Below are 25,486 nucleotides of genomic sequence, written 5' to 3' on the forward strand. Positions count from 1 at the left end.
CAAGTTACTTAACCCCAATTGCTTAAAAAAAAAAAAAAAAGAAATCCCCAGAGGGGTCACAAAGAGTTGTACATAACTGAACAACAACATTAGAAGGGCATTCAAAAGAAGAACTTCAAGTGTTTGGGAACTGTGTTGAGCTGTACACGTAAGTCTTGTGAGACATAAATTTCCACATTGTTGAACTGCAAAATTACATGCAAGACTCAGCAATATTTTGTTGTTTCTCAATGAGAATTTATCAAACACCTACTGTATGCCAGCCCACTGTGCTAGGTACAAAGGATACAAAGACAAATATGAAATAGTCTCTGACCCTAAAGAACCTAAACTTTTTAGGAATAAACAACACATAAAACATACAATAAAAATGTACAGAGTAAATACAAGTAAATATTTTTTAAAAATACAAGTAAATATAAAAACAAGGTAATTTGGGGGAAGTAGCTGATGAGATTAGGAAAGGTCAGTAAGAGATAGTACTTGAGCTGCAGATGTCTATTTCAGGTAGGAGGGGATAGTGCGTGCAAAGATAAAGAGATGGGAGACAGACTATTAACTACTGTCAGCCAGTGGGTCAGTTTGGTTAATATCAGTGAAAAAATGTGGAAAAGCAGGCTGAAGCTATATTATGAAGAGCTTTAAATGACAAACAGAAAAGATTATTTTATTCTAGAAGCAAGAGAATGCCACTAGAGTTTCTTGGGCAGCAGCAGAGAGACATAGTCAGGGGTGCTTTAGAAGTATTACTTTAACAGCTATGTGGAGGATATATTGTAGAGACTTAAGTCAGCGAGGTCAATTAAGAGAATGTTTCAGGGCAGCTAGGTGGTACAGTGGATAAAGCATTGGTCGTGGGGTCAGGAGGACCTGAGTTCAAATGTGGCCTGAGACACTTACTAGCTGTGTGACCCTGGGCAAGTCACTTAACTCCAATTGCCTCCCCCCTCATCCCACAAAAGAGGCTATTGCAATAGTCCAGGTGAGAAATGAGGAGGTTCTGATGAAGGTGTGAATAAAGAAAGGTAGATTTTGTGGAGAGGTTTTGTATGAAGAAATCAATTGGACAAACAAATATTTATCAAACAGTACGTTCCAGACATTGTGCTAATTAATGGGATTACAATACAAAGAATGAAACAATCTTGTTTTGCAATGAGCTTACATTGTAACGGGAGAGGCAACAAATACATATAAAAATACATACAGTATAAGTATAAAGTTCTAATATACGTTTATGTATATATACACGTACATAAAGTAATTAAACATAAAGTTCACTGGCAGAGAGCAGATTACCAGTTGGGGGAGGGGGGGATCACGAAAGAATTCACATAGGAGATGGTGTTTGAGCTGTCAAAGAAAAGGAGGAATTCTTGGGAGACAGAGGTACACAGGAAGTGCATTCCAGGTGTGTGGGATGGCCAGTACAAAGGCATGGAGATGAGAGATGAAGTATACTAAGTGACAAAAAAGACAAGTCATATTTGGCAAGATAATAGCATGTAGGAGAAAGAATACTTTTTTAGTGATACTGGAAAGGTTAGGTTGGGTTCTGGTTGCAGTAAAAGGTGCTAAACACTAAATAAAGGAGTTTATATTGTATTCTGGGCACCTAGATGGTGCAGTGAATAAAGTTCTGGGCCTAGAGTTGGGAAGACTCGGCTTCATGAGCTCAAATCTGCCCTCAAACACTTATTAGCTGTGTGACTCTGGGCAATTCACTTAACCCTGTTTGTCTCAGTTTCCTTTTCTGTAAAATGAGCTGGAGAAGGAAATGGCAAACACTCCAGTATCTTTGCCAAGAAAATCCCAAATGGAACCATGAAAAGTTAAATATATCTGAAAACAACTGAACAACACACAATATATTTTATACTAGATAGATTAGGAAACCATTGAAGATGGTTGCATAGGGGACTTACATGGTCAGATATGTGCTTAGGGGAAATTACTTTGGAAGGAATATGTAAGAAGAACTGGAGACACCTGAGGAAAGGAAAACAACGAAGAAACTGATGCATTAATCTAGACAAGAGCTGATGAGGACCTACACGAAGGTGCTAGCTATGTGAGTGGAGAAAAGGGAGGCGAGAAAAGTTGTGAGAGTAAGGAGTTGAGGGTAATTCTGAGATTACAAACCTAAGACAGTGGAAAGATGGTCATGCTTTCTACAGACATAAAGGAGATTGGGGAAGGGGAGGTTTAGAAGGAAAGAGAATAAATTTCATTTTAGACCTGACAACACTTGGCATAATGGGGAGGTGAGGGAAAGTAAAGAGTCAAGGATGAATCTGAAGGTGAGAACCTGAGCAACTAGGAGGAAGATAGTGGTGGCACCTCCAAAAGAAACAGAGAAATGAATGGGGGAAGGGAGAAAAGAAGAGACCTTTTAGGATATGTTTGATTTCAGATGTTTATGTGGGGACATCCAAACTAAAATGTCCAACAGGCAGTTTGAAATGGAGGCCTGGAGGCCCAGAGACAGACTAAGGCTAGAAATACAGATCTGGGAATCATCTATAGAGGGATTAATTGAATCCATGGGAGCTGGTGAGATCACAGAGAGGGAGTGTAGAAAGAGAAGAGAATACAAAATAGAATCTTTAGGTACACCAATAGTTATGGAATGGGACATAGATTATGTTTCTAATCCAGCAAAGGATTAGAAAAGGGATCTGAGAAATGGCCAGTCAGAAAGGCAAACTAAGAAAGAAGAATGTCATGAAAACCCAAGAGGGGAGATACTTTCCAAGAGAAGAGAATCAACAGTGTCATTTGCTACAGAGAGAGCAAGAACAATTAGGGCAAGAAAAGCCCAGTGAATTTGGCAATTAAGCAATCCCTGGTAATTTTGGAGAGGGAAGTTTCATTTGATTGATGTTATCAGAAATCAGATTTCAAAGAGTTAAGTAAGAGCAAAGAAAGTGGAGGCAATGAATGTTTTTGGTTGTTTTTTTTTCCCCTAGCAGTCTGGCTTCTTGGGGGAAGAGAAAGGGGATACGGGGTAATAACTTAAGGGATGGTAGGATGAGGAGCATATGTTTTGAGAATGGAAGAGTCCTGGGAATGGTTATAGGCAGCAAGTAGGTAAACCAACAAATAGGGAGAGATGTAACATCAAGTTCTCAGCCTCTTTCTACTGCAATTTTCAGCATATTTCACATAAAAAGGATTATTTCTAGATAGGTACCTTGTGGCAAAATCAATCTCATTCCTTCTTTGACTGCCTAAGTAACCAAATAAAGGAAAAAGCACTCCGTTAATTGGCAATTTCATTTCAGTGGGTGAAAGCTCTTTTTTCCAAAACAATTATGTAAGATTTTGTTGGTTAAGAGACTGTTCATAACACCTAGTGTTTTAATGGCTCTCTATAATCCATTGTTTGAAAATGTTATTTTCTTCCTGTACCTAGGCCAGAATTTATTTGGACTCTGATAGAACTTGAAAAGTTCTACCATGGTCACCAATGCAGAATAATTCACAAACGAACAAAGTTTTACTGAAGTACAAAGCAGTTAGTGAATGGAAAACATTCTCATGTGAATGGAAAAAGTCCATAATCTCACACATAAAGTAAAAGTCTTTCCTTTTTGAAATAGGTTAACCCTTGCATACTACCATGTCTAGTAAGTGAAAGAAAAAGCATATATAAAGCACTTCAGGTACAAACAGAAAAGCAAGACAGTTCATACTCTTAAGGCCCTCACATTCTAATTAGGAAGAGCCTCAAGTCCTATGGAAAGGTACCATGGTTCCTTCTACAAAACAGACAGAAATGCATCTTCTTAATTTCATACCCACTGATAAAATTATATCCATTTCTAATGCTGAACCACTTAACAGACAAGGACTTTGGCACTTGAAGTTTTGCAAAGCATGTGTAATTTAATTTGATCCTCACAAAAACCTTGTGACAGGGGTGCTATTATCCAGAATAATATAAAATTATACTAAGAGGGTGTGGCAGCAAGCACCCCAGCTTCCCCAGGGTGGCTGTCAACACAGGTTCTTAGATCTGCTTTGCTAAAGGAAAGCAACTCAAAATGGGTTAACAAGCTTACTTTAATCAATCAAACATATATTGTTTACCTAGTTTGGGGGAAAAGGTCAGCACCCCGAACTTCAGAATATACAGAGGTTACAAGCATAAGTTACAAGAACATTTCAGCAGACAGGCTTCCAAACTGTCCAACCATTACATAATCCATACCTAATCACAGTTACCAGAGAGGGAAGCATCAACATCTGGGTTTCCAAAGCCGGGGGGCTCTCAACAATGGCTGCCCAGAGTCTCATCTGGTCAAATCACACAACACTTCTCAAAGTGAGCCCCAAAACAAAGTCTCATCAAGGCTTATATAGCCTTCTCCTGGCTCAGAAAATGTAACAACCCTCTTGACCCACTGCCCAATCACAAAGTATCTCCTGAGAAACAAGCCTCCCACCACAGACTCCAGGTGCACTTAAGCTAGGGGCAGGGAAGATCTAAAAAATTTACATTCCTATAACAGAGGGTTGGAGAATGGAGACCAGGGAGGGAGGGAGTTGACTAGGAATGAGAGAATTTTGCATAGATTTAATTACAGTTCTGAAACCCAAGGATCAGAAGAGTAAATGTCTAAAATTTCTAACTGAGGGAGAAGCTTGGAGATTAATTTAACATCAGAGTTCTAGCTTAGAATGTTGTGAAGGGCATCTCTGCAGCTGGTCTCCCAGGGGCTGTCCCCTGCAGTGAAGGAGGGGCAGGCCAAGCAGGAGGCCTCTGTATATTCTGCCTCTCAATTGCATCAGGGAAAGGGCAGTCTAAAGTTTATAGCAAAGGGATTCAAAGGTGTCCTGACAGTCTACAGGTAGAGCCAGTCTCCCAGGTAAAAAGCTATCAACACTTAGAATGATACTGGATAAAAATATACAGTTAAATTTGCCTCTAACTAACATCAATTAAACTGAGTTTCCCTAGAGGTTTTTCTCTAGGAATATTTTATTTTTCAATAAAATATTTTCCCCAAATCTGACACAAGACAGAACATTTCAGATATTGTTAAGGTCCATGAAAAATCACACATTTAAAAAAAATAAGATTAGACATTTAAGAAGCTAAATGTAGTGAGAAAGTAACTGTTAAAGTAATCTTCCTATTGTCTCCCCTCCCCATTTGCCCTAAGAAAATCACTGTATTGGATGATCTCTGTGTTAACCAAATTCTATCTTCCAGAGAACAGAGATTTTTACTGTAGTTATTTCCAAACCAGGTGAAAATGAGGCAAATGCCAGATTTTGTCCCTTGGCTATAGTTTACATATAGATGGTGTGTTTGTATAGATACATTTATATCTGTGTGTGTATGTATATATGTATGCATCTCTCTCTCTCTCTCTCTCTCTCTCATATCCCCTCCCCCCAGGGAAATGCCCCTAGAACTTGGGTAACTCTTGATGATGATGCTTGCTGCCCAACATTCTTGCCTCATCAAATCTCCATGGTGATGTCCCAAGCAGAGGAATATTATATACATATACATACATATATACATATATGTTATAATCACCATCACCAAAATAGATAAGAAACTACATTCCCTACACTGGTAGAATTATAAGTCTAGACACCAAAACAAACAAACCCTTTTATTTTTCACATAAAATGGTTGTTTCTTTTTATTCCTTATTCCAAAAGCACACTTACCAAGATTCATGAAATATGGACTTAGTCATAGCCTGAAAAGTATTTATGGAAAATGGGATTTAATTTTTTACCTTAATAAACTTTGGGACTGTTTAGGCTATCTTGACAGCTAAAAAGAACCTTGCAAAATTATGCATGTCAACTTGCCAGCTGAAAGCGAGACTAACAATAATGTGGTTTCTTGTATATTTTTTAAAGTTTGTTAAATTTTAAAAATGGATTTTAATGCATGTGCTTTTGAAAACAGAGTCATGTAATACATGAATAAAAACCATAAACTAATTGTGTAAAATATCATTTGGAATTTAAAAGAAACCCTAAATGGATATGGAATCTGAAGCATACAATAAAATGTTAATTTTTTAAAATACTGAGAATGGAAGTTTATGAGGTTAGGTTTGAAGAAGGCCTCAGTATGCTGGGCTGGGAAGCAAGCTGAGATATAATCCTGGCCTGGCTCTATGATCTTAAGCAGCCCACTCAATATGTTCCTCTTCAGGTTCCATATCTGTAAAACACATATAACTATATTTATCCTACCCTATCCTACCTCATAAAATTATTGAAAAAAAGTAACCTGACATATAAAAGTGTTTTTGAGGTATAGAACAAAAGAATGCCTGTTTAATGTTTAAACAACTGTGCAAAAATTTAATTATATGCTATCAACTAAAATTCACTCTAAAGTATATAGTAGAAAAATCTTTGGGACTAAGAGTAAACCTAAAGTGGAATAAGAGAAGCAATAAACTACATATTATTAACCAAGTCGGACTTTCTGAAAATCAAAACCAAAAATATTTAAATATACTTTGAGCCTTGATCTAACCTCAAGGGAATAACAAATATTAAAGATTAATATATAAAGTAACTAATATGTTGAAAGCATTAGAGGAGATACCCTGCCCCAAGTTTCTTACCTCCCTAAACCATTCTCCATATAACTGTGAAATTATATTCCTAAAGCATAGATCTTACTATGCTATTCCCTTACTCAAAAAGATCCAGTGGCTTCCTATGATCTCAAATGTAAACTCTTCTCTTTGTCATTTAAAGACTTTCGTAATCTAGCTTCAAATTACCTTTCCAGGCCTATCATTTGTTACTTCCCTTTCTGCATTTTATAGTTCAGGTAAATGAACGTACTTGATGGTCCTCATAAATGTCATTCCATTTCCATTCTCCTTGCCTTTGCAAAGGCTGTTCACCCTTGCCTGGAATGCACTCTCTCTGCCAACCTCTGACTCTCAGAAGCCCTATCTTCCTTCAAAACTCAGCTCAAGTGCCACTTCCTCCCATCGGAAGGCCTTTATTGATGCCCTAAGCTACAACTATTCCCCTCCAATATTGATACATATTGTTTTCTTTCTACCTCCCTCCCCAATAGAAAGAAAGCTCCTTGAGAGCAGGGCTTAATTTATTGTCTTTGTATATCCAGTGATTGACCGATTGATTGATAAGGACAATGATGGTACAGAATCCCTGCATTCAAGGAATATATAATTTTGTTCTTATAGAGACAAAGTATGTAGACATTAAAAGATAACAATATGAGATGGTATATGAGAAGAGCTAACTGAGTAATGCAAATAAATGCTGTAGTTTAGAGAAATAAGAGATGGCTGTGGGTTAGGAGGGTCAGAAGGTTTCTCAGAGAAGATAGGGCTTGAACTGAACCTGAAGAATACAGAGGAACTGGACAGGAAGAAAGGATAGTGGAACATTATTTTTGCATGGCCAAAGGCACAGAGACAGGAATTCACAAAGTATATTCAGGAGATGGAGCAGAAAGGTTAGCCAGAGCAGTCATTCATTTAGTTAAGGCAACAAGCATTTCATTTAGCTATTATGTGCTAAGGGCTGAGGAATATAAAGAAAGGCTGAAACCCTGTCCCTCCCCTAACACCAAAAGTTAACATTATTAATGTTGCATTTTTGTACTTTTATTTATTTTGCTAAACACTTCCCAATAACATTTTAATCTGATTCGTGGCCCCACTCAGGAGTTTTACTGCTACAATTATAACTTCATGATTTAATCATGCTGACACAGTCATTATTTCAATTGAAGAAGTCTACTTTAAATACATTAGGGGAAAAAAACTTCAAAGACACACTCAGGGACAGTATCAAGGAATATGACGGTAATCTAGAATAATTATGAATCTACTACAGTAGCTGGCAATCAAGCACCACATTACATTATATTATACCATAAAACTCACCAATAAGACCTCAATAAAAATAATTCTTATATTACATTTAAATTTACTTCTTAGCAATTTCCACCTACCATTCATAGTTCTGCCTTCTGAGTCAAAACAGAATGAGTCTAATCATCCACATAACAAATCTGAAAGTACCTGAAGACAGCTGTCATGTCTGTCTTGTTGCTTCAATTGACCCTTGTAGGGCATTATCTTCTGACTGGTCACTATTCTGATCAGCATTCTATGGTCACTGTGCTGCTTGTCCTCCCTGAAATACGGAGCTCAGACTGAACATGAGGGTACAGAGGACCACTGTATGGCAGAAGGTGGCAGGATTAACCACCTTCTACCTTATGAAAATCATTCTTCTTCTAATGTAGCCTAATAATACACTGGGTTTTGTTTTTATTTTTCCTAGTTGACATTACCATTTTGACTCATTCTGAGGTGCTGCAATACAGCTTTCTCACATGTGCTGCTGTCTAGTCATATGTCCCAAATTCTACACTTGTGAACTTGTGTACCCTGAAACAAAGTATAAGACTTCCCATTTAAATAGGTAATATCTTTACTGGGTATGTATCTAGGACCTTGATAAGGAACATTCCAAGACTACTACCGGTAAATCCTGTAGGACAAATGAAAAGGGAAACAAAGCTCCGCTAAGGATTATGAAATCCTGGATAAGAAACTAAACATTTAAGGGGCAGCTAGGTGGCGCAGTGAGTAAAAGCGCCAGCCCCGGAGTCAGGAGGACCTGAGTTCAGTTCTGGCCTCAGACACTTAACACCCACACAAAAAAACTAGCTGTGCAACTTGGGTAAGTCACTTAACCCTAATTGCCCTCCAAAAAGGCAAAAAAAAAAAAAATTAAACATTTGAGGGACTGAGTGGTTTTTAATCACTCCTGGCAATTAAAGGAAATGGCTTCAGGAAGCAGTACATACTTGGGGAGGGAGGAAAGCTAGTTAAGAAGATGGTACCTGGCAATGGGATTTGGATTTCTGAACTATGGCTTAACATATAGGATGATAGCCTCTTTGCCAGTGATGGGGAGTGTCTAACAAAAGGGAGCAAGAAATAATTTACCTCATGTCCTATAAATCTAATAAAAAAAGATTTTAAACTGAACTGGGACTGAGAAGTAAAGAGGAGGAAGAAAATTGTCTATGTATTTCTACCCAGTTAAATGCCAGAAAAAGTAGCTATGATGTAGGGGGAGTGATAGTTACAAAGATGATCAGAAATTCAGGAAAAAATCCAAGACAAGAGCAAACAATTAATGGCCTCAAGTATCTATCTACAAAAAAATCTTTATATTTATCTAGATAAATACATATCTATATAGTTATCTATATATGCATATGTATACACACATATAAATACATTATATACATATGTACATATATACCGTGTATAGGTAACACATACATTGTGCATAGGTAACAAGCGAGACAAAGTAGAGATTCTAATGCTTGGAGGAAAACTGAACATTATAGATCTCATCCCTGGGACCTTGTAGGATAAGATTCATGATTGAAATACAGCTTTGAAAAGTTGTACTTTATTCAAAGGGAAGAGGATAGTTGAAAAGATGAGTAGTATAGTATTCTATATTACCTAAGTAATGTATGACATGAGGAAATTCAGGAACCTGAAGCATGGCAGATACAGAAACAGAAGCAGTAGTGTTATTAGGCAATGCTATTGTCCACCTGGATGTAAAGAGGAAATCAAAGAAGACTTTGGTAAATGGCTCACAAATAGAGACATGATAGTAGCAACAGGGGGTATCTATTCAAGTTCCCTCTGTGCCAAAATAAAAAAAAAAAAAGACTAATAAACTATTGGTTTTCTTTACTTTCTTCCTTCAAAGAAAGAACTGATGAGGTCCAGAATAAGACCTAATTCTCACTAACAAGAAAGATTTGATTATTAAAATAGAAATGACAGAAACTTAAGGGCAAATTACTGTTCTATTTTAGAATACATTGTAGAGAGAAGGGGAGGTAGGAAAGCTGAGCATTTTTAGGAGGACAGATTTCAAACAGTTCAAAGAAAGGATAAGTACATCACTGTGAACAAAATTCTGTGGGGGAAATCAACCCAAGAAGTATAGGAAGTTCTCAAAAAATTAAACTCTGAAAACACAAAAAAGGAACAATTTTGAGGAGTAAGACTTGCTCAAAAAGACCAATGTGAATGTACACGGAACTAACTGGTCAACTTAGATTTTTAAAAGGACACCTTCAGAAGATGGAAAACAAGGGCAAACTATGGATGATGAACATGAAAACCCAAATATATGACATATAACATGACTTGTTTGAAGAGTAAGTTGAGATAAGCAAAGAATACTAGGGAAAGTTTTTTTGGGGGGGGGGGCTTGTGGGGTTCTCCTTGGCTTGGGAAAAGAAAGATTAAAGAAGAGATAAGAATATAGTTTGGGGAGCATAAGGTAATGGTAATTGTTGAAAAGGCAGAAATCTTCAACTTTTATTTTGCTTCTGTTTATTCTGCCAAGAACAATCCTTGGATCGGAAAGGACAGAACAAAAATGACAAGCAGGAGGTTGCAACTAAAGATAATTAGGGAGATAGAGAACAGCCAGCTGCCCTTGGCAAGTTCAGCTCAGCAGACTCGGGCGATCTATAAGCCAAGACACTAAAAGAAATGGTGCGTGTCCTTGCTGAGTCATAGTAGGTGACAAAGTAGAAGGGCTTACACTGAATTCCTGGAAAAATCTAAAATTATTTCATTAAAGCAATGATTAATGAGAATTTAGAAAAAGAAAATATGATCAAAAGATCCAAGATCATTTCATTAAGAACAAATCATGCCACACTAACCTTATTTCCCTTTTGACAGGGGTACAATCTTGGTAAAACAAGGCTAGGGCAGATCTGGAACTAGCTGAATAGCCAGCTGGAAAGAATAGTCATTAAAGCTTTTCTGACATCTTGGAAGGATTTCTCAAGACCAGTGATTCTCAAAGAACAGTCTGGGGACTCTGATAGTCCCCAAAAAGGCCCTTTCAGGGAATCTCTGAGGTAAAAAATTTTATAATTTTTTTTATAATAATACCAAGATGTTTTAATTTCTAATTCAGTAAATTTGACAGATAAAACCCACATAAATTACCAAAGCTTTCTATGGAGTCCTTAATTTTTAAGTGTGGAAAAGGTTCTTGGAACTGGAAATTTGACAACTGTTGTTCTGGAGGAATATCTTGGCCCTGCTGTGTTTAACAAAATTTTTATCACTGACTTGAATAAAGGCATAGAGAATATGCTAATCAAATTTGCAGAGGACATAAATCCAAGAGGGACAGCTAACAATGTGGACAGCAGTAAAGGTCACTGCAATTGACTATCTCCTTTCCTTAAAACTCTTCTAATTTATTTTTTTTATTTTTATTTTTTCCACTTAATAGTTTTTTTTCCAGTTACATGTAAAGATAGTTTTCAACATTCACTTTTATAAGATTTTGAATTCCAATTTTTTTCTCCCTCCTTCCTGCTCTCCAAGATGGCAGTCTGACATAGGTTATACATGTACAATCATATAAAAACATATTTCCATATTAGTCATGTTGAGAAAGAAGAATCAGAACAAAAGGGGAAAACCACAAGAAGAAAAAAAAACAACAAAAGAGAAAACTGTATGCTTTGATCTGCATTTAGACTCCATAAGTTCTTTCTCTGCACATGGATAGTATTTTCCATCATGAATCTTTTAATTGTCTCAGATCATTGTCTTGCTGAGAAGAGCTAAGTTTTTCAGAGCTGGTCATCACACCATGTTGCTGTTACTGTGTACAATGTTCTCCTGGTTCTGCTCACTTAAGTTTTTCCAGGTTTTTCTGAAATCTGCTGCTCATTCTTTCTTATAGCACAATAGTATTCCATTACATTCATATACCACAACTTGTTCAGCCACTCCCCAATTGATGGGCATCTCTTCAATTTCCAATTTTTTGTCAATACAAAAAGAGCTGTTATAAATATTTTTGTACATGTGTAGTCTTTTCCTTTTTTATGATTTCTTTGGGATACCGACCTAGTGCTGGTATTGCTGGATCAATGGGTATACACAGTTTTATAGCACTTTGGGCATGAACTCTTTTAAATTCTTGACATTCAAATTGGCTCACATTTAGATTTTGTCTCTGGAACCATGTTGTTTGTCCTTTGTTCTCGAAGAGGACCAGGACATTGGGTAGGTGATGTCATGATTTACAAGTGAACTGGATTTAAGTGAGGCAGGGCTGTGCAAAGTCACCAGCTTCATTCTCTTCTCTGGAGCCATCTGGGTCCAGTAGCAAGACATAGATCAGGACAACTGGAGATGGCCCAGGATGCAGTGGGAGATCTTGGCCTTTTTCAGCTAAGGTCTTTCCCAGGTCTCAGTTTATCTGAGGCAATGCCCAGTCAATGATTAACACTAGGTAAAAGGAAATGAGGCAAAGAATGACCTCTTTTACTTAGTTTTAAAAAAAAATAAATCTGCGAGGGGAAGACCCTCAGGGTTTCTAGCCAGAACAGAAACAACTGCTATTTACACTCACTCTGAGCCAACAGAACCCAAATAAAGCCTAAATGAGGCTTGGGGTGGGACCTATTGTTGGCCAATCAAAAAGAGTCTGAGTGATTTTGGTTTAAGGCATGGTCCTTAAAAAAGAAATATAGGCCACAAACCCCAAGATATCTTGTGAGGTTTCAGCGACCCAAATTTATATCCCTTTGAGCAGAGAATCCATGGGTAAGGGTATGATTTCCTCTGTGGACAGAGGAAGAGGATGGAAGGAAAGAAAGAGAGAGGTAGGCAGGGAAGGTGGGAAAAAAGGAAGGAGATAAGGAAAGGAGAGGAGAGGAAGAAGGAAGGAAGAAAGGAGGGAGGAAGGAAGGAAAGAAGTGTGTGTGATGAAAAATCTCATCCAAAATTTAGTCATGAACACAGAGATCTCTTAAGATAGGAACAGGAATTTATTCTCTTCCCCAGGTGAAGAGGGCGGTCTTCCCCATGACCCATCATAAGGAAGAGGCACTTTACAAAAGGCAGAACAAGAATTTATACCGTAATGGGGCCCCTTCTCCCATTGTTTGGGGGGGGGGGGCGGGCTCAAGTCTCAGTGTGAACATCTTCCCCAATGGTAAACAATAAAGGAGGCTGCCAAGGAGGCTGATTGACAGCAAGGGAAAGGGAGGAGGGGCCCGAAGAGGCGGGAAATCTGAAAGCCTCCTGAAAGAGCTTGCTGCTGATTAACAGCAGAAGAAGGAGTGGGGGAAAGGTGAGGGAAGTTCTGAAAAGTTTTCACTTCCCCCAGGAGGGAGGGAGGGAGGGAGGAGATATGTTGCTCAACTGGAGTCTGGCCAATCTAGGTTTACATCCTTTTGTTGCTATATAATGGCTGTGTGATTATCACAAGTCACTTAACTTTGTACTCCAGAAAATAAACACAATATTTTATATGGTGACAGATAAATTGTCTTCCACATAACTAGAGGAAGTTTCTACACCAGAATTTCCCACCTCAAAGAAATTGCAAGTCCAGGAGGGAAAAAAATAATAAATATTTTTAAACATATATATTGTAAAATGAGGTAATGTTTGTAAACTCTTTTGCAAACCTTAAAGTGGTATATAAATACAAATTATTATTATTATAACAAAATATGATATTTTAAATTGTGCTGTAGAAAATATGTACACAATGTATAACATTTTTAAAGCATCTACTATATGCCATACACTGGGCTATGGGATACAAATACAAAAAATGAGTTGTCTCACTTCACCTAAGATGAACTTTTAAAAAAGTTTATTCATTCTTCTCTATACTTTTTAGCATTTCCGACTGCATTACTGTTATTCACTGTAAACTTACTAAGAGCAGGAAGGGTACCAGGCTGGTTTAACTTACTAGGATACAGCATGGTACCTGACACATATTCTGTATGTCTAATAAATTATTTTTGATAATGCTCTAGCCACTTCCACAAAACGATTTCAGTGCCTTACCATGGTGGAGAGGGGACCCTGGGTTCTTAGAGGCTATGACTGCAAAGTCTAAGCTCTGGCAGGTGGGAAGCACACTGAAGGTGGTTCCAACCACAGATCATGTCAATTTTCCAAGGAACAGATGAATTCAATACAAAGAAGGTCATCACCTGTGGACTGGCCTCTTGGTGAGCATTTCTTTGACTTTTGCAATGCTTAAAACAAAAGAAATGACAAAATTGCCCTCAGACCTGTGTTAACACCTTCTCATTCTATGATGACAGCAACAGAGTGGAGCAAAGGGGGACAAAGGGTGTTAACCACACACATTTTAGACCATCTATCATAGTTAACTTCCTTGTTGGTACTCTTAGGGTGAGATTCTTATCCACTTACCAATGAATACCTGGAAGGAACTAAAAATGTATCAGTCTTGACGTTCTCACTATCAGCAAAATCAGAACAAAAAAGTAAATTTCAGCTAAAATAAGAATGTATCACAGGTTTTCCTTGGAAAGACAAGTAAAGGAATTGCGATATGACTTTTTGTGGATGACAAAGGCATACTTTGTCATTTCATATTGCAGTACTCATGTATTTGCAAAAAGACCATCATGGAGAAAAAATTTTAACTTGCTGTAGCAGCAAGCACCCCAAGCGTCCTCAGGGTTTGCTGCCACCACAGATTCTTAGATCTGCTTTGTTAAAGGAAAGCAATTCAAAATGGGTTAACAAGCTTACTTTAATCAGTCAAACATATATCATTTACCTCGTTCAGGGGAAAAAGGTCAGCACTGCAAACTTCAGAATATACAGACAGAATTATCAAGACAGAAACAGATCAAGTAGACAGATTTCAAACTGTCCAACCATTACATCCATACCCAATCAACATCTGGGTTTTTCAAAGCCGGGAGGGCTCCAGACAACAGCTTCCCAGAATCCATATCAAATCACAAAACACTTCTCAAAGTAAGCCCCAAAACAAAGCCTCACATCAGGACTTATATAGCCTTCTCCTGGCTCAGAGAATGTAACAACCTTATTGACTCACTGGCCAATCAAGAAGTATCTACTGAAAAACAAGCCTCCCTCCCCAGGCTCCAGGTGCACTTTAGCCTAGGGGCAGGGAAGATCTTTAAAATTTACATTCCCATTACACTTGCATGCCTTATAAAATCTGTTGCCAAGGATGAAGAGAACAGATTTCTATGAAGAACTTTATAAGGCCTTCAAAATTAAATCAACACATATTTTGATATTTGGTGACCCCAAAGTGAAGGACTCATTCATTTTCACAAGAAAAACATGACCTCACAGGTTAAGTAAACCTTAAAATGATGTAAGAATCTTAGCTATTATTATTATACAGAATTTTATGCCTAATATAACAAATACTTTTTTTAAGAAAAGAAGTGGGAAACATCAAAAAAGATCACAAAAAATGAAAATAACAGATAAAGAAATTATTCATTACTGATGTGGGTATCATTCTTGAATCAGCTGTCTTACATTTTGACCATCAACTTATTAGAAAAAAGATCAAATTTAATATAGGATTAGAAAAAAATGATAAAAAGATATAGTACGTAACTTAATTATCAAATTAATATTAAGAGTATGATTGAGGCCCCCAAAGAGGGAAAAGGTTAGAGTAAAAGATATCAATATCGATTATAACAATTTCATATAGATGTAAACCAGTACAAATTGTTTGCCATAATCAGGACATCAAACAAGTTAAAAACCTGCCTCATTCAAGAAAAACTTGTTTTATATATCAAATGGAAAGATATGCCAGCCAAGGACAACACCAATTTGTAATATAAGCTCATTTGCAAAAACATACAAAAAAGGATGGTAAAAGATTGTTAGTAGTATTGCCTTATTAAAAAAAAAAGTGAGAAGCATTGGAAAGAAGGTCAAGTTAAAGGAATGCTTGGGGAAAAAACTATCTAAGCAAAGTCATCTTGAAGGCATTTAAGGATGAAACTGGGAGGATTACAGAAAAAAAATAGAAAAGAACTATAAAACTCTTTATACTAAATTCTAAATCAATTATACTAACCTCTTTTCATCATTGCCTATAAAGGAAAGTCTATATTTGGATTGTAAAATCATAGTACCAGATGTAATTCTTGACAAAATAGAAATGTCAATGAAAAAAACAAAGATGGGAAATGCAGTCAGACCAAACAAAATACACAGAGAATTCTGAGCTGAATGTAATTCTGAGATTACTGAAGAATTGATTCTCAAGGTATCTGAAGGTGGAGGATGATACCAAAGGTTTGAGAAAAAAATCCCTTATGTTATTATTACCCTCCTCCCACACAAAAGCAACCAAACAAACATCAATTACTATTGTCAAAGAAAAAATATTAAAACTTTACTCTTGGGGCGGCCAGGTAGCACAGCAAGTAAGAGCACCAGACCCAGAGTCAGGATGACCTGGGACCGAATCCAGGCTCAGACACTTAGCACCCACTCAGAAAGACCTGACTGTGTAACCTTGAGCAAGTTACTTAACCCCAATTGCTTTAAAAACAAAAACAAAAACCTTTACTCTTCATTTTAGGCAAAAGTCTGCTAGAAACAGTTTAAAAAATTAATATTATACCCTGATATCCAAGTACTTCTAGTTTAGAGAGATGTCCATATTAGCAGAATTCCCTCCTTCCCCTACCCCCATGCCTTCAGACATGTCCTTCTATCCCAGAGTGATACTTAAGGTAACATTGAAGGGAATCTTGAACAATGAAATTGTCACATGTTAAAACACAGTTTGGGATTAATATTTCAGAAAAATAACCATTTGATCACTGCTCTCAACAATTACAAGGGTCTCTTCCCAGAGATTAATATCTCAGTCCTTTCTGAATGAAGGATGGGTCCTAGCCCACTTACTTCAGGTAAAAGGGTTAGGCAAGGATCTTAATAAAATCAGAGATAGTTTTTGTTCAAAATTTAGTTTGTACTCTTAATCCATTTCTTTAAGAAAAGTATTTTGTTCTTGACCCAACTTTCTAAGGAGAGATGGGGACATGTCTGGAAAGAGCTTTTAAACCAGATAAATATTACTAATATCTTCAATTGAAATAAACAGGAAGTTTTAAATAGGCTTCTAAATTATCAACCCATATTCCCAGATAAATACATTTTTATGAGACCTACATATACAACGCATCAAGGCATCCTTGATAAGGGGAAAAGCAAAGCTTCCACAAGCAACATTTTAACATTATTACCATCACACAAGTAGCCAAAAGATTCTAGGCATGTGCGATATGTTTGTTGACTACTGAGGGAAACAAAAATCTGGTTCAACAGAGCAAAACATTGCCCTAGTTTCTATCCCAGCAAGGTATCTTCAATTCATGTCAAAATTTTAAGTCCTTGGCCTGCGCAATCGGGAGTGGTCTTTTCCTGACAGCAGACAAGATGGTAGAAGTGGAACAGAAGAAGAAGCGAACCTTCTGGAAGTTCACCTACCACGGCATGGACCTGGATCAGCTGCTGGACAAGTCCTATGAACAGCTCATGCAGCTGTACAGCGCTCAACATCGACGGCGACTCAACAGGGGTCTGAGGCGCAAACAACATTCCCTCCTGAAGCACCTGAGGAAGGCCAAGAAGGAGGCCCCCCTCATGGAAAAGCCTGAGGTAGTGAAGACACATCTTCGAGACATGATTATCCTGCGTGAGATGGTGGGAAGTATGGTGGGCGTCTATAACAGCAAGACCTTCAGTCAGGTAGAAATTAAGCCCTAGATGATTGGACACTACCTGTGCGAATTCTCTACCACCTACAAGCCTGTGAAACATGGCTGACCGGGTATTGGAGCCACCCACTCCTCTCGTTTCATCCCTCTCAAATAACCTGGATCCCAACAATAAAAATAAGAAGATTCTTATAAAAAAAAAGTTTAAGTCCTTGAAATAATATAACAATGGAGATAACCTTGATAATTCTCTATCAATATAAAACAAAACATAAAACAAGGAGATGGATGGCATTCTTGCAAAAAAAAAAAAAACCGTCATGAAAGAGATTGAGTGTAGAACCTGGGCTGAAGAGGGATATAGATGGTGAAATCCCATGTATGCTTCTGTTTTGGATGACACTATATTGACCACAAAGAGTTCCAGAATACTGCAGAACCTTCCACATGAGTTTCAAAATTACTCAAAAGAGTTTGGCTACACTTTGTACATAGGAAAAACTATGTAGATTAAAAATACCTATTGTCTAGACCATTATATGCAATTGACTGGGCAACCTATAGAACTGATTCATTGGGGTGTGTATATACATGCACACACATATGTTTGTATATACATGCACATGTTTATTGTGTATATATGCACACACATATGTCAATGTTTGTATATATGTGTATATATAAATATATACACATGTGTATGTACATATGTATATGTATTGAATGGGACCCAAAATTAACAGCAGGAGAAGAGGCTGGATTGCTTCTAGGAAGCTGAAAGATTACTTTAATGACCCGAAGCTTCTTCTTGAAACAAAGGACCATCTTTGTTTTTTTTAAATTGAATGCTAACATTCTTTTTTTTTCCAGTGACATTCAATGTCTGTGCCATAGAACACTATAACCTCTTAAAAATGGAAGTTGCAGACAACTCAAAAGGCAATGGAGATACAAGCTATAACACAAGGAACTACAGAGAAGTGATATGAAGGACGTCTTCAAAGAAATACATGATTAAAAAAGATGGGCCAGACAGATGAAGAAAGGGAGGGCTAAGGTAATGGGCACCTTGGTGCTCCAGAGGTATTCATGTATTGTCAAAAAGTTTCAGGGAAAGCCCATAGTATATTAGATGGATCCTTGGTGGCAAACTGACATGAGGACATAAACAAGAGTCCTTCTGTTTGGGCAGGGATGAATGGGTTGTGATCTACATCACTGGAAGGAATATCCCACCCCTCGTCCCCCATCCCTGGGCTTAAAAAAACAAACAAAAACCTTTAAAAGTCAATAACAATACTGAACACTCTATAATAAAGTAAAAAGATAGTCATACCTCATCTAGACACTGAAATGCAGGAGTTGTACTTATGTCAATGAAGCGTTCATCCTGAATATTAATTGTAGGTACAACAGCAGCCATAAACTCTAACTGAGCTTGTAAAAATGGGATGGATGATTTACGCTGCTTTGACTTTTTCTTTTTAGATTCTTCATCAGAATCACTGGAACTGGAACTATCCTTATCCATATTTGACAATTTTCACAGCTCTAAAAAAGAAAAGAAAAAGAATACATCTTCTTATACTCATTATTTAAGAACCTTCTCATTTGTAGTAGAGGCAATGAAGTATGGAGGAGAAAGAGCAGGCCTCTGGGTCAGGAAGACCTGAGTTCAAGACTCTGATACATATTGGCTATATGACCCTGGACAAATCACTTCCCTTTCACTGCCCTGGCCAAACTATATGTTGCAGAACTGGTGCCAACCTACATTAGTAGAGTTACCTTACTAGGAGTTCCCTATGTCAATGAAATCACAGCTTCCTTCCAATTCCTTTCATTTATAAATGAAATTGATGTGAAAAAATGGTTTAAAAAGAGAGAAAAGAGTTAGTGAAGCTCCTTGAGGGCAAGGACTTTTTTTGTTTTGTCTTGTTCTGATATCCCTAATGCTCAGCATATTGTTGTTGGGTTGTTTGTCAATCGTGTCTGACTCTTTGGGACCCCATTTAGGGTTTTCTTGGCAAAGACAGTGGAGTGGTTTACCATTTCCTTTTCCAGCTTATCTTACAGCTGAGGAGATTGAGGCAAACAAGCTTAAGTGACTTGCCTAGGGTAACACATTACACAGAGGAGGAGTCTTCCTGACTTCAGGCCCAACACTCTAGCCACTGCGCCACCTAGCACCCCTGTGCTTAGCATAGTACCTGGCACTAAGTAGGAACTTAATAAAATGCTTGTTGACTAAATGAATATTTCTCTCTAAATAGGGACAGAAATAGACTGCTTTGTTTAAATATCCAACTAAGAATAGGGAAATTTAGGAAGCATAATTAAAAAAAATGCTTTGTGACAAATCTATTTGTCTAATTTCCTCTTAACACAAAAATTTAAGGAAAAGGATTTTCTTGACTCTCTGAGTAAGTAATTCACATAAGTTCTACCCTCTCTATCACACTTAATACTATTTTAAATTGCTTTGTGCTTAAGGGTGTTTTGGACAATAAACAACAAACTGCAAACGTTGCAGAGGGGCTATTAACAAACATGGTTGGCCAGGACTAGAAGTTTGGCCACGAGGGCCTCTAGCTGTGGGATCATGTCCAAGGAAATAAAATAATCCAATACAAATATTATGTGACCTCTCACCAAGGTCACTAAATAAATGGCTCTTTTCCCCATCATCTTTGTTTCCCTTGACCTCTAAGCAGCATTTGGCTCTAATGAACAGCCATGCTCTGACCTCCACTGGCTTTGATGACGGTACATCCTCAGAGTTTTCCTCTTATGTTCCCAGCTATCCTTTTTCTGTCTCCTCTCCTGGCTTCTTATCTTCTTCCTATCCTTTATGTAAGGAAGGGGATGAAACCATAGGCCTTCGACTAGGTAATAAAAGGGCTTCCAACCAGAATGACTAAAATGATGTCATGTAAGTATCATGCTCAGATAGGCCAAGACATTTGGTTGCATATCAGGATCATCTGCTGAGTTGAGAAGAGATAAGTTCCAGAAATTAGAGCCACTGTGGTCTTCTAGCATACTCTTGAAGAGGAACTACAGTGGGGAGGGGTTTTTGAGGAGAGGCCTTGGCTCCAGATTTGGCCAGATCTTCTTCCCCCTTTTTGTGGCTAGAGGATGAGTTGGGGAACTGTGAACAGTCTACAGGATTTTGGATTTTTCATCTTCCCATCAGTGTCCTGGCACATCTTTCAGTAAGATGAGGACAGATGGACACCATTATTATACCTAAGGGGAACTTCTTAAGCATCCCACAAGTGGGAAAAAAAGGACTTCCATAACAAAGTACTGTGAGCTAGCCCCTTGTAACATGTGCTTTGTAAGCACGAGAGCATTTTCAATGGACATTGTATGTATTCATGGAGAATATGTCAAATTTTTGGAATATCTGTAGCTCTGCTTTTACCCTAATACACCTTTTAAAAGTTAATTGGTGTTCACTGAAACTACTTCTGGGGGGGGGGACACAATGGAATTAGGGCTAGAGCTGATAAAGGTGGTTAAAGAATTACCCAGACTCCTCAGAGACACCCCCTAGGACCTTGATGGGGAGATAAAGTCAGCCTAACCCTGGGAACTAATTGCAGGTGGGAGGTGAAATTGGGATAAGGAACCTGAGATTAAATGGGCTACACTTAAATGTAGGAGCCCTCCAAAGTTCTGGCCTTCTCTCTACATTCTTGGTGATCTTACCTACTTCTATGGTTCAATTACTTTTTTAAATTTCTGAATTTAAACAGAAAAAAAAGATGAGCATGTCTAGTTATTAAAGATGAACACAAAAAGGTGGTTTTATATAAAACGTTGAGGCTCCCTTTCAAACCATTTTTTAAAAGTATATAATAAATTCCACATGCTCCTTTCAAAACTGTCTGGCATATCCATGCTTCCTTTTGAACTTCCTTCTGTTCTCTGTGTCCTAAAAAATGTTGCAATGGCCCTCTTGACTTGACTGGTCATTATTTTAAGAGTTCTTGAGTCTTTCGGAGCTGTTCTTCTATAAATTGTTCTTCAGGGTTTGCTCACTTCATTCTGTATTAGTTCATACTCCTTGGTCCTTGGGGTTCTTTGAAACCTCTTCAATTATTTCTTATTGAACAATGATATTTCTTTACGTTCATATATCACAATTTGTTCAGCTATTCCCCAATTTACCTATCACCCTTCTTTACAATTCTTTTACTTGTATTGTTTTCCATTTTAATCCTCCATTTAAGATTAGGAAGTTTATTTCATTTTATTTCCTCCTTAATATCAACTTTCCTCTTTACCTCCTCCCCAATAAAAGTGTCACCCTGTTGAATTTGATATATTTCTACTCTAAACTGTTAACATGTGTGGTATCTGTGTTCAACCTTCCTTAGTCTGTTTCAGACAAGAGTAAGGTTCATATACCTACTCCCCTATCCTTTCCTTAATGTTCGTATATTCCTCTTTTCAAGCTCCCAATTCTGAGAAATACACATAGCTTCTTCTTTTTCACACTAGTGTGTGTATTCCTTTTATATTACAGGTCCTCTGTGGTATGAGTTTGTTTTTTAAAATTTAACTCCCCTTTGTGGAAATAAATGTTGTAAACTAAAAGTAAATAAATACATTTTAAAAAAAGAAAAAAAATTAACTCCCTTAATACCCTTTGAAGACAACTAAGCTCTGAAGGGACATTTGTTTCTTCTCTAGTTACTAGAATAGTAGCACTACGTCATGACTCAGCACCCTCTAACTATTAAAAAAAAATTCTTTTTAGGTTTTTTAAGAGTTTGTGTTTGCATTTTTTCCTTTAATATGATCTTCTTGAACCTTTATTCTTGATTTTATATGCAACAAAATTAATTCCAAAGTAATCATACTGAAATCTCAAATTTAGAGTAACCCATTCAATTCTACCACTGTGATTAAAAAAAAAAATAGTCACAGAGCTGTCTGTCAAGAAGAATCCAAAGAATAAACTTTTTTCATATTAAACATTTTCACCTTAGTCATGTTGTAAAGAAGAATCAGAACCAATGGGGAAAAGTATGAGAAAGAAGGAACAAAACAAAACAATAACAAAAAAGAGAGAGCAAATAGCATGCTTTCATTTACATTCAGATTCCATAGTTCTTTCTCTGGATGTGGATGGCATTTTCCACCATGAGTCTTTTGGAGTTCTTAAGATCCTTGCATTGCTGAGAAGAATTAAGTCTATCAAAATCAGTCCTCACACACTGCAGTTGTTGCTGTGTATAATGTTCTCCTGGTTCTGCTCTCCTCACTCAACATCAGTTCATGTAAATCTTTCCAGGTTATTCTCAAGTCTGCCTGCTCATCATTTCTTATAGCACAATAGTATTCCATTATGTTCATATACCACAACTTGTTCAGCCATTCCCCAATTGATGGGCATCCCCTCTATTCCCACTTCTTGGCCCCTGCAGAGTTGCTATTAATATTTTTGTACATGTGGGTCCTTTTCCCATTTTTATGATCTCTTTGGGATAAAGATTTAGAAGTGGTATTGCTGGGTCAAAGGTTATGCACAGTTTTATAGCCCTTCAGGCATAGTTCAAATTGTTCTCCAGAAAGGTTGAATCAGTTCATGACTCCACGAACAAAGCATCAGTGTTCCAATTTTCCCACATCTCCAACATTTTATCATATGACTATGGATAGTTTTAATTTCTTCATCTGAAAACTGCCTGTTCATATCCTTTGACAATTTATCAATTGGGGATGTGCTTGCATGTAAAAGCTCATGCTGTTTTGGTCTTTCATCAGAAATACATTAAAGTCCTCCATTCCATTAGTGTGTGTGTGTGTGTGTGTGTGTGTGTGTGTGTGTGTTTACATGTGGGGTGTGTCTGCCTGTTTGTATTCCCTCTGGAATTATACTCAACTTTGCAAGGTAAGTTGTTCTTGGTTGTAAGGCACTGCCTTTTGCCTTTTAAAATATTATATTCCAAGTTCTCTTTTTGTTTATAGACACTACAAGGCATTGTGTATGATACTGACTATGGTTCACTGAATTTGAATTCCTTTCTGGATACTTACAGAATTTTTTCTTTGATGTGGAAGCTCTAGATTCTGGGTACATCATTCCCGGGACTTACCCTTTCAAGGTTTTTTTCAGGAGATGATCACTGGATTCTTTCAATATTTATTTTATCTTATGAACCTAATAGATCTAAGCATTTTTCATTTATGATTTCTTGAAATATAGAATCTAGACTTTTTTTTTTAATCATGCTTTACAGGCAATCCTGATTCTTTTTTTTTTTTTTTGCTTTTTGGAGGGCAATTGGGGTTGTGACTTGCCCAAAGTCACATGGCTAGTAAGTATGTAAAGTGTCTGAGGTCAGATTTGAACTCAGGTCCTCCTGACTTCAGGGCTGGTGCTCTATTCACTGCACCACCTAGCCACCCCCAGAATCCTGATTCTTAAATTATCTTTCCTTATTCTTAAATTATCTTTCCTTGATTTATTGACCTACCTGTTCTTACTATCAAATATTACAATTATAATTTCTTTTATTGCTTTAATCTTTTGATTTTGTTCTAATTCTTTTTTTCATCTTGTGGAGTAATACATTCTTGTCTGGTTTATTTTCATTTTCAGGGAGTTTATCAGGTAAGTTATACTATTTTTTCTTCTAAATTATTTATTCTCCAGTAATTCACTCTCACCTGGAATCTCTCCAGACTCTACTACTCATCATTGGCCACATTATTATCCCTCCTGCTTTATAGTACACCTAATGTGTACATTTAGTACTATAGTATAGTCTGCTTTCATTAAAATATAAGATCCTTTGGTGTAGGGATTATCTTATTTGCTTGTATTTGTTTCCCCAGCACTTAGCACAGGGCTTGAAACATAGTAAACAAATGCTTTATCTTCCTTCTTTCCTCTCTCCCTTTCTTTTGTCTTTCCTTCCTTTCTTCTTTCTGCTTTCTTTTCTTCCTTCCTTCCTTCTTTCCCTCTCTTTTTTCTCCCAATTCTCTTCACATTTTAAAAATTTCACTTTTTATCATTACATTTCTTCTAGGTATCCATAAAGTCTTTGTGGAAAATATAATTTTTTCCTTTGAGTCTGCTGGATTTTGGGGCATCTCTGGATCTACAATAACTCTTTATCATGGTCCTTGTCTTATTTGTTTTATTCATTTCTCCAAACTTAGCCCCAGAATTTGTGCTTTGTGCTTTTGGATTGGGTGGTTGTCTTTCTTTGGTCTTGACCTGACTTCATCTCATCTCCTGCGCTGACCTCTTACTAGTGGGGTTTGCACCTCCTGGATCTTTGAGATCTATAGCACTGGATCTTCAGAGTCTTCTATGACATCTCAAGAAAGAATCCTAGGGACCTTGGAGCCCTGGCTATCCTAGTCTGAGGGCTTCTGTGTCTTAACTGGTCACTGCTGTTCCTGGTGACTTCCAAAGTCCCAGGTGTGGGGTTCCAACCACCCTGTGACTTTCTTGGGGGAACCTTCTGATCTTCTTGCCTTTAGATATAAGGCTCTGCAGACTACATGTGTCTCCTGCCCATCTCTGGTCACACAGGGAGGCTGGCAGCATATTTACTTGCACTAGCACTAGCTTTATTGGTGCCCTCTTTCCTAACACCCAGGGGCTTCTGGTGTGGCTTTTTTCAATTACTTACTGAAGTTTCTCCTTGGACTTCCTGATTCAAACTAGTGTATTTTTTAGGTTTTTGCTGGAGAAGGCATGGTTCGCTGATGTTTTCCTCTGTTCTGGTAGCCATCTTGGCTAGAAGTTCTCCATAGTTCAATTTTTAACTCTCTACAGATATCAAAAATTGTATCTCTATACAACCTCTTCCCAAGGCACCCCACTATCATATTTCTGTT

At 37.4% G+C, this 25,486-nt stretch overlaps 1 protein-coding gene and 1 pseudogene across 1 annotated transcript in view; one reads left to right on the top strand and one right to left on the bottom strand.

The window, feature by feature from the left end:
* LOC138176042 (coiled-coil domain-containing protein 146-like) overlaps nt 1-25,486 on the bottom strand; it is a 245,551-nt gene that overhangs the window by 139,466 nt on the left and 80,599 nt on the right. Inside the window, exon 2 of the mRNA XM_069106784.1 lies at nt 18,957-19,171. Within this exon, the coding sequence (XP_068962885.1) occupies nt 18,957-19,151 (195 nt within the window). The 5' untranslated portion in view covers nt 19,152-19,171. The remainder of the gene's footprint in view (nt 1-18,956; nt 19,172-25,486) is intronic.
* LOC138175955 (small ribosomal subunit protein uS19 pseudogene) lies at nt 17,322-17,822 on the top strand (annotated as a pseudogene).

This window comes from Petaurus breviceps, unplaced genomic scaffold, assembly GCF_028583685.1.
Source record: "Petaurus breviceps papuanus isolate PSGF00001 unplaced genomic scaffold, PetGlider_PUasm1.0 80, whole genome shotgun sequence".
In the NCBI taxonomy this organism is placed as follows: domain Eukaryota; kingdom Metazoa; phylum Chordata; class Mammalia; order Diprotodontia; family Petauridae; genus Petaurus; species Petaurus breviceps.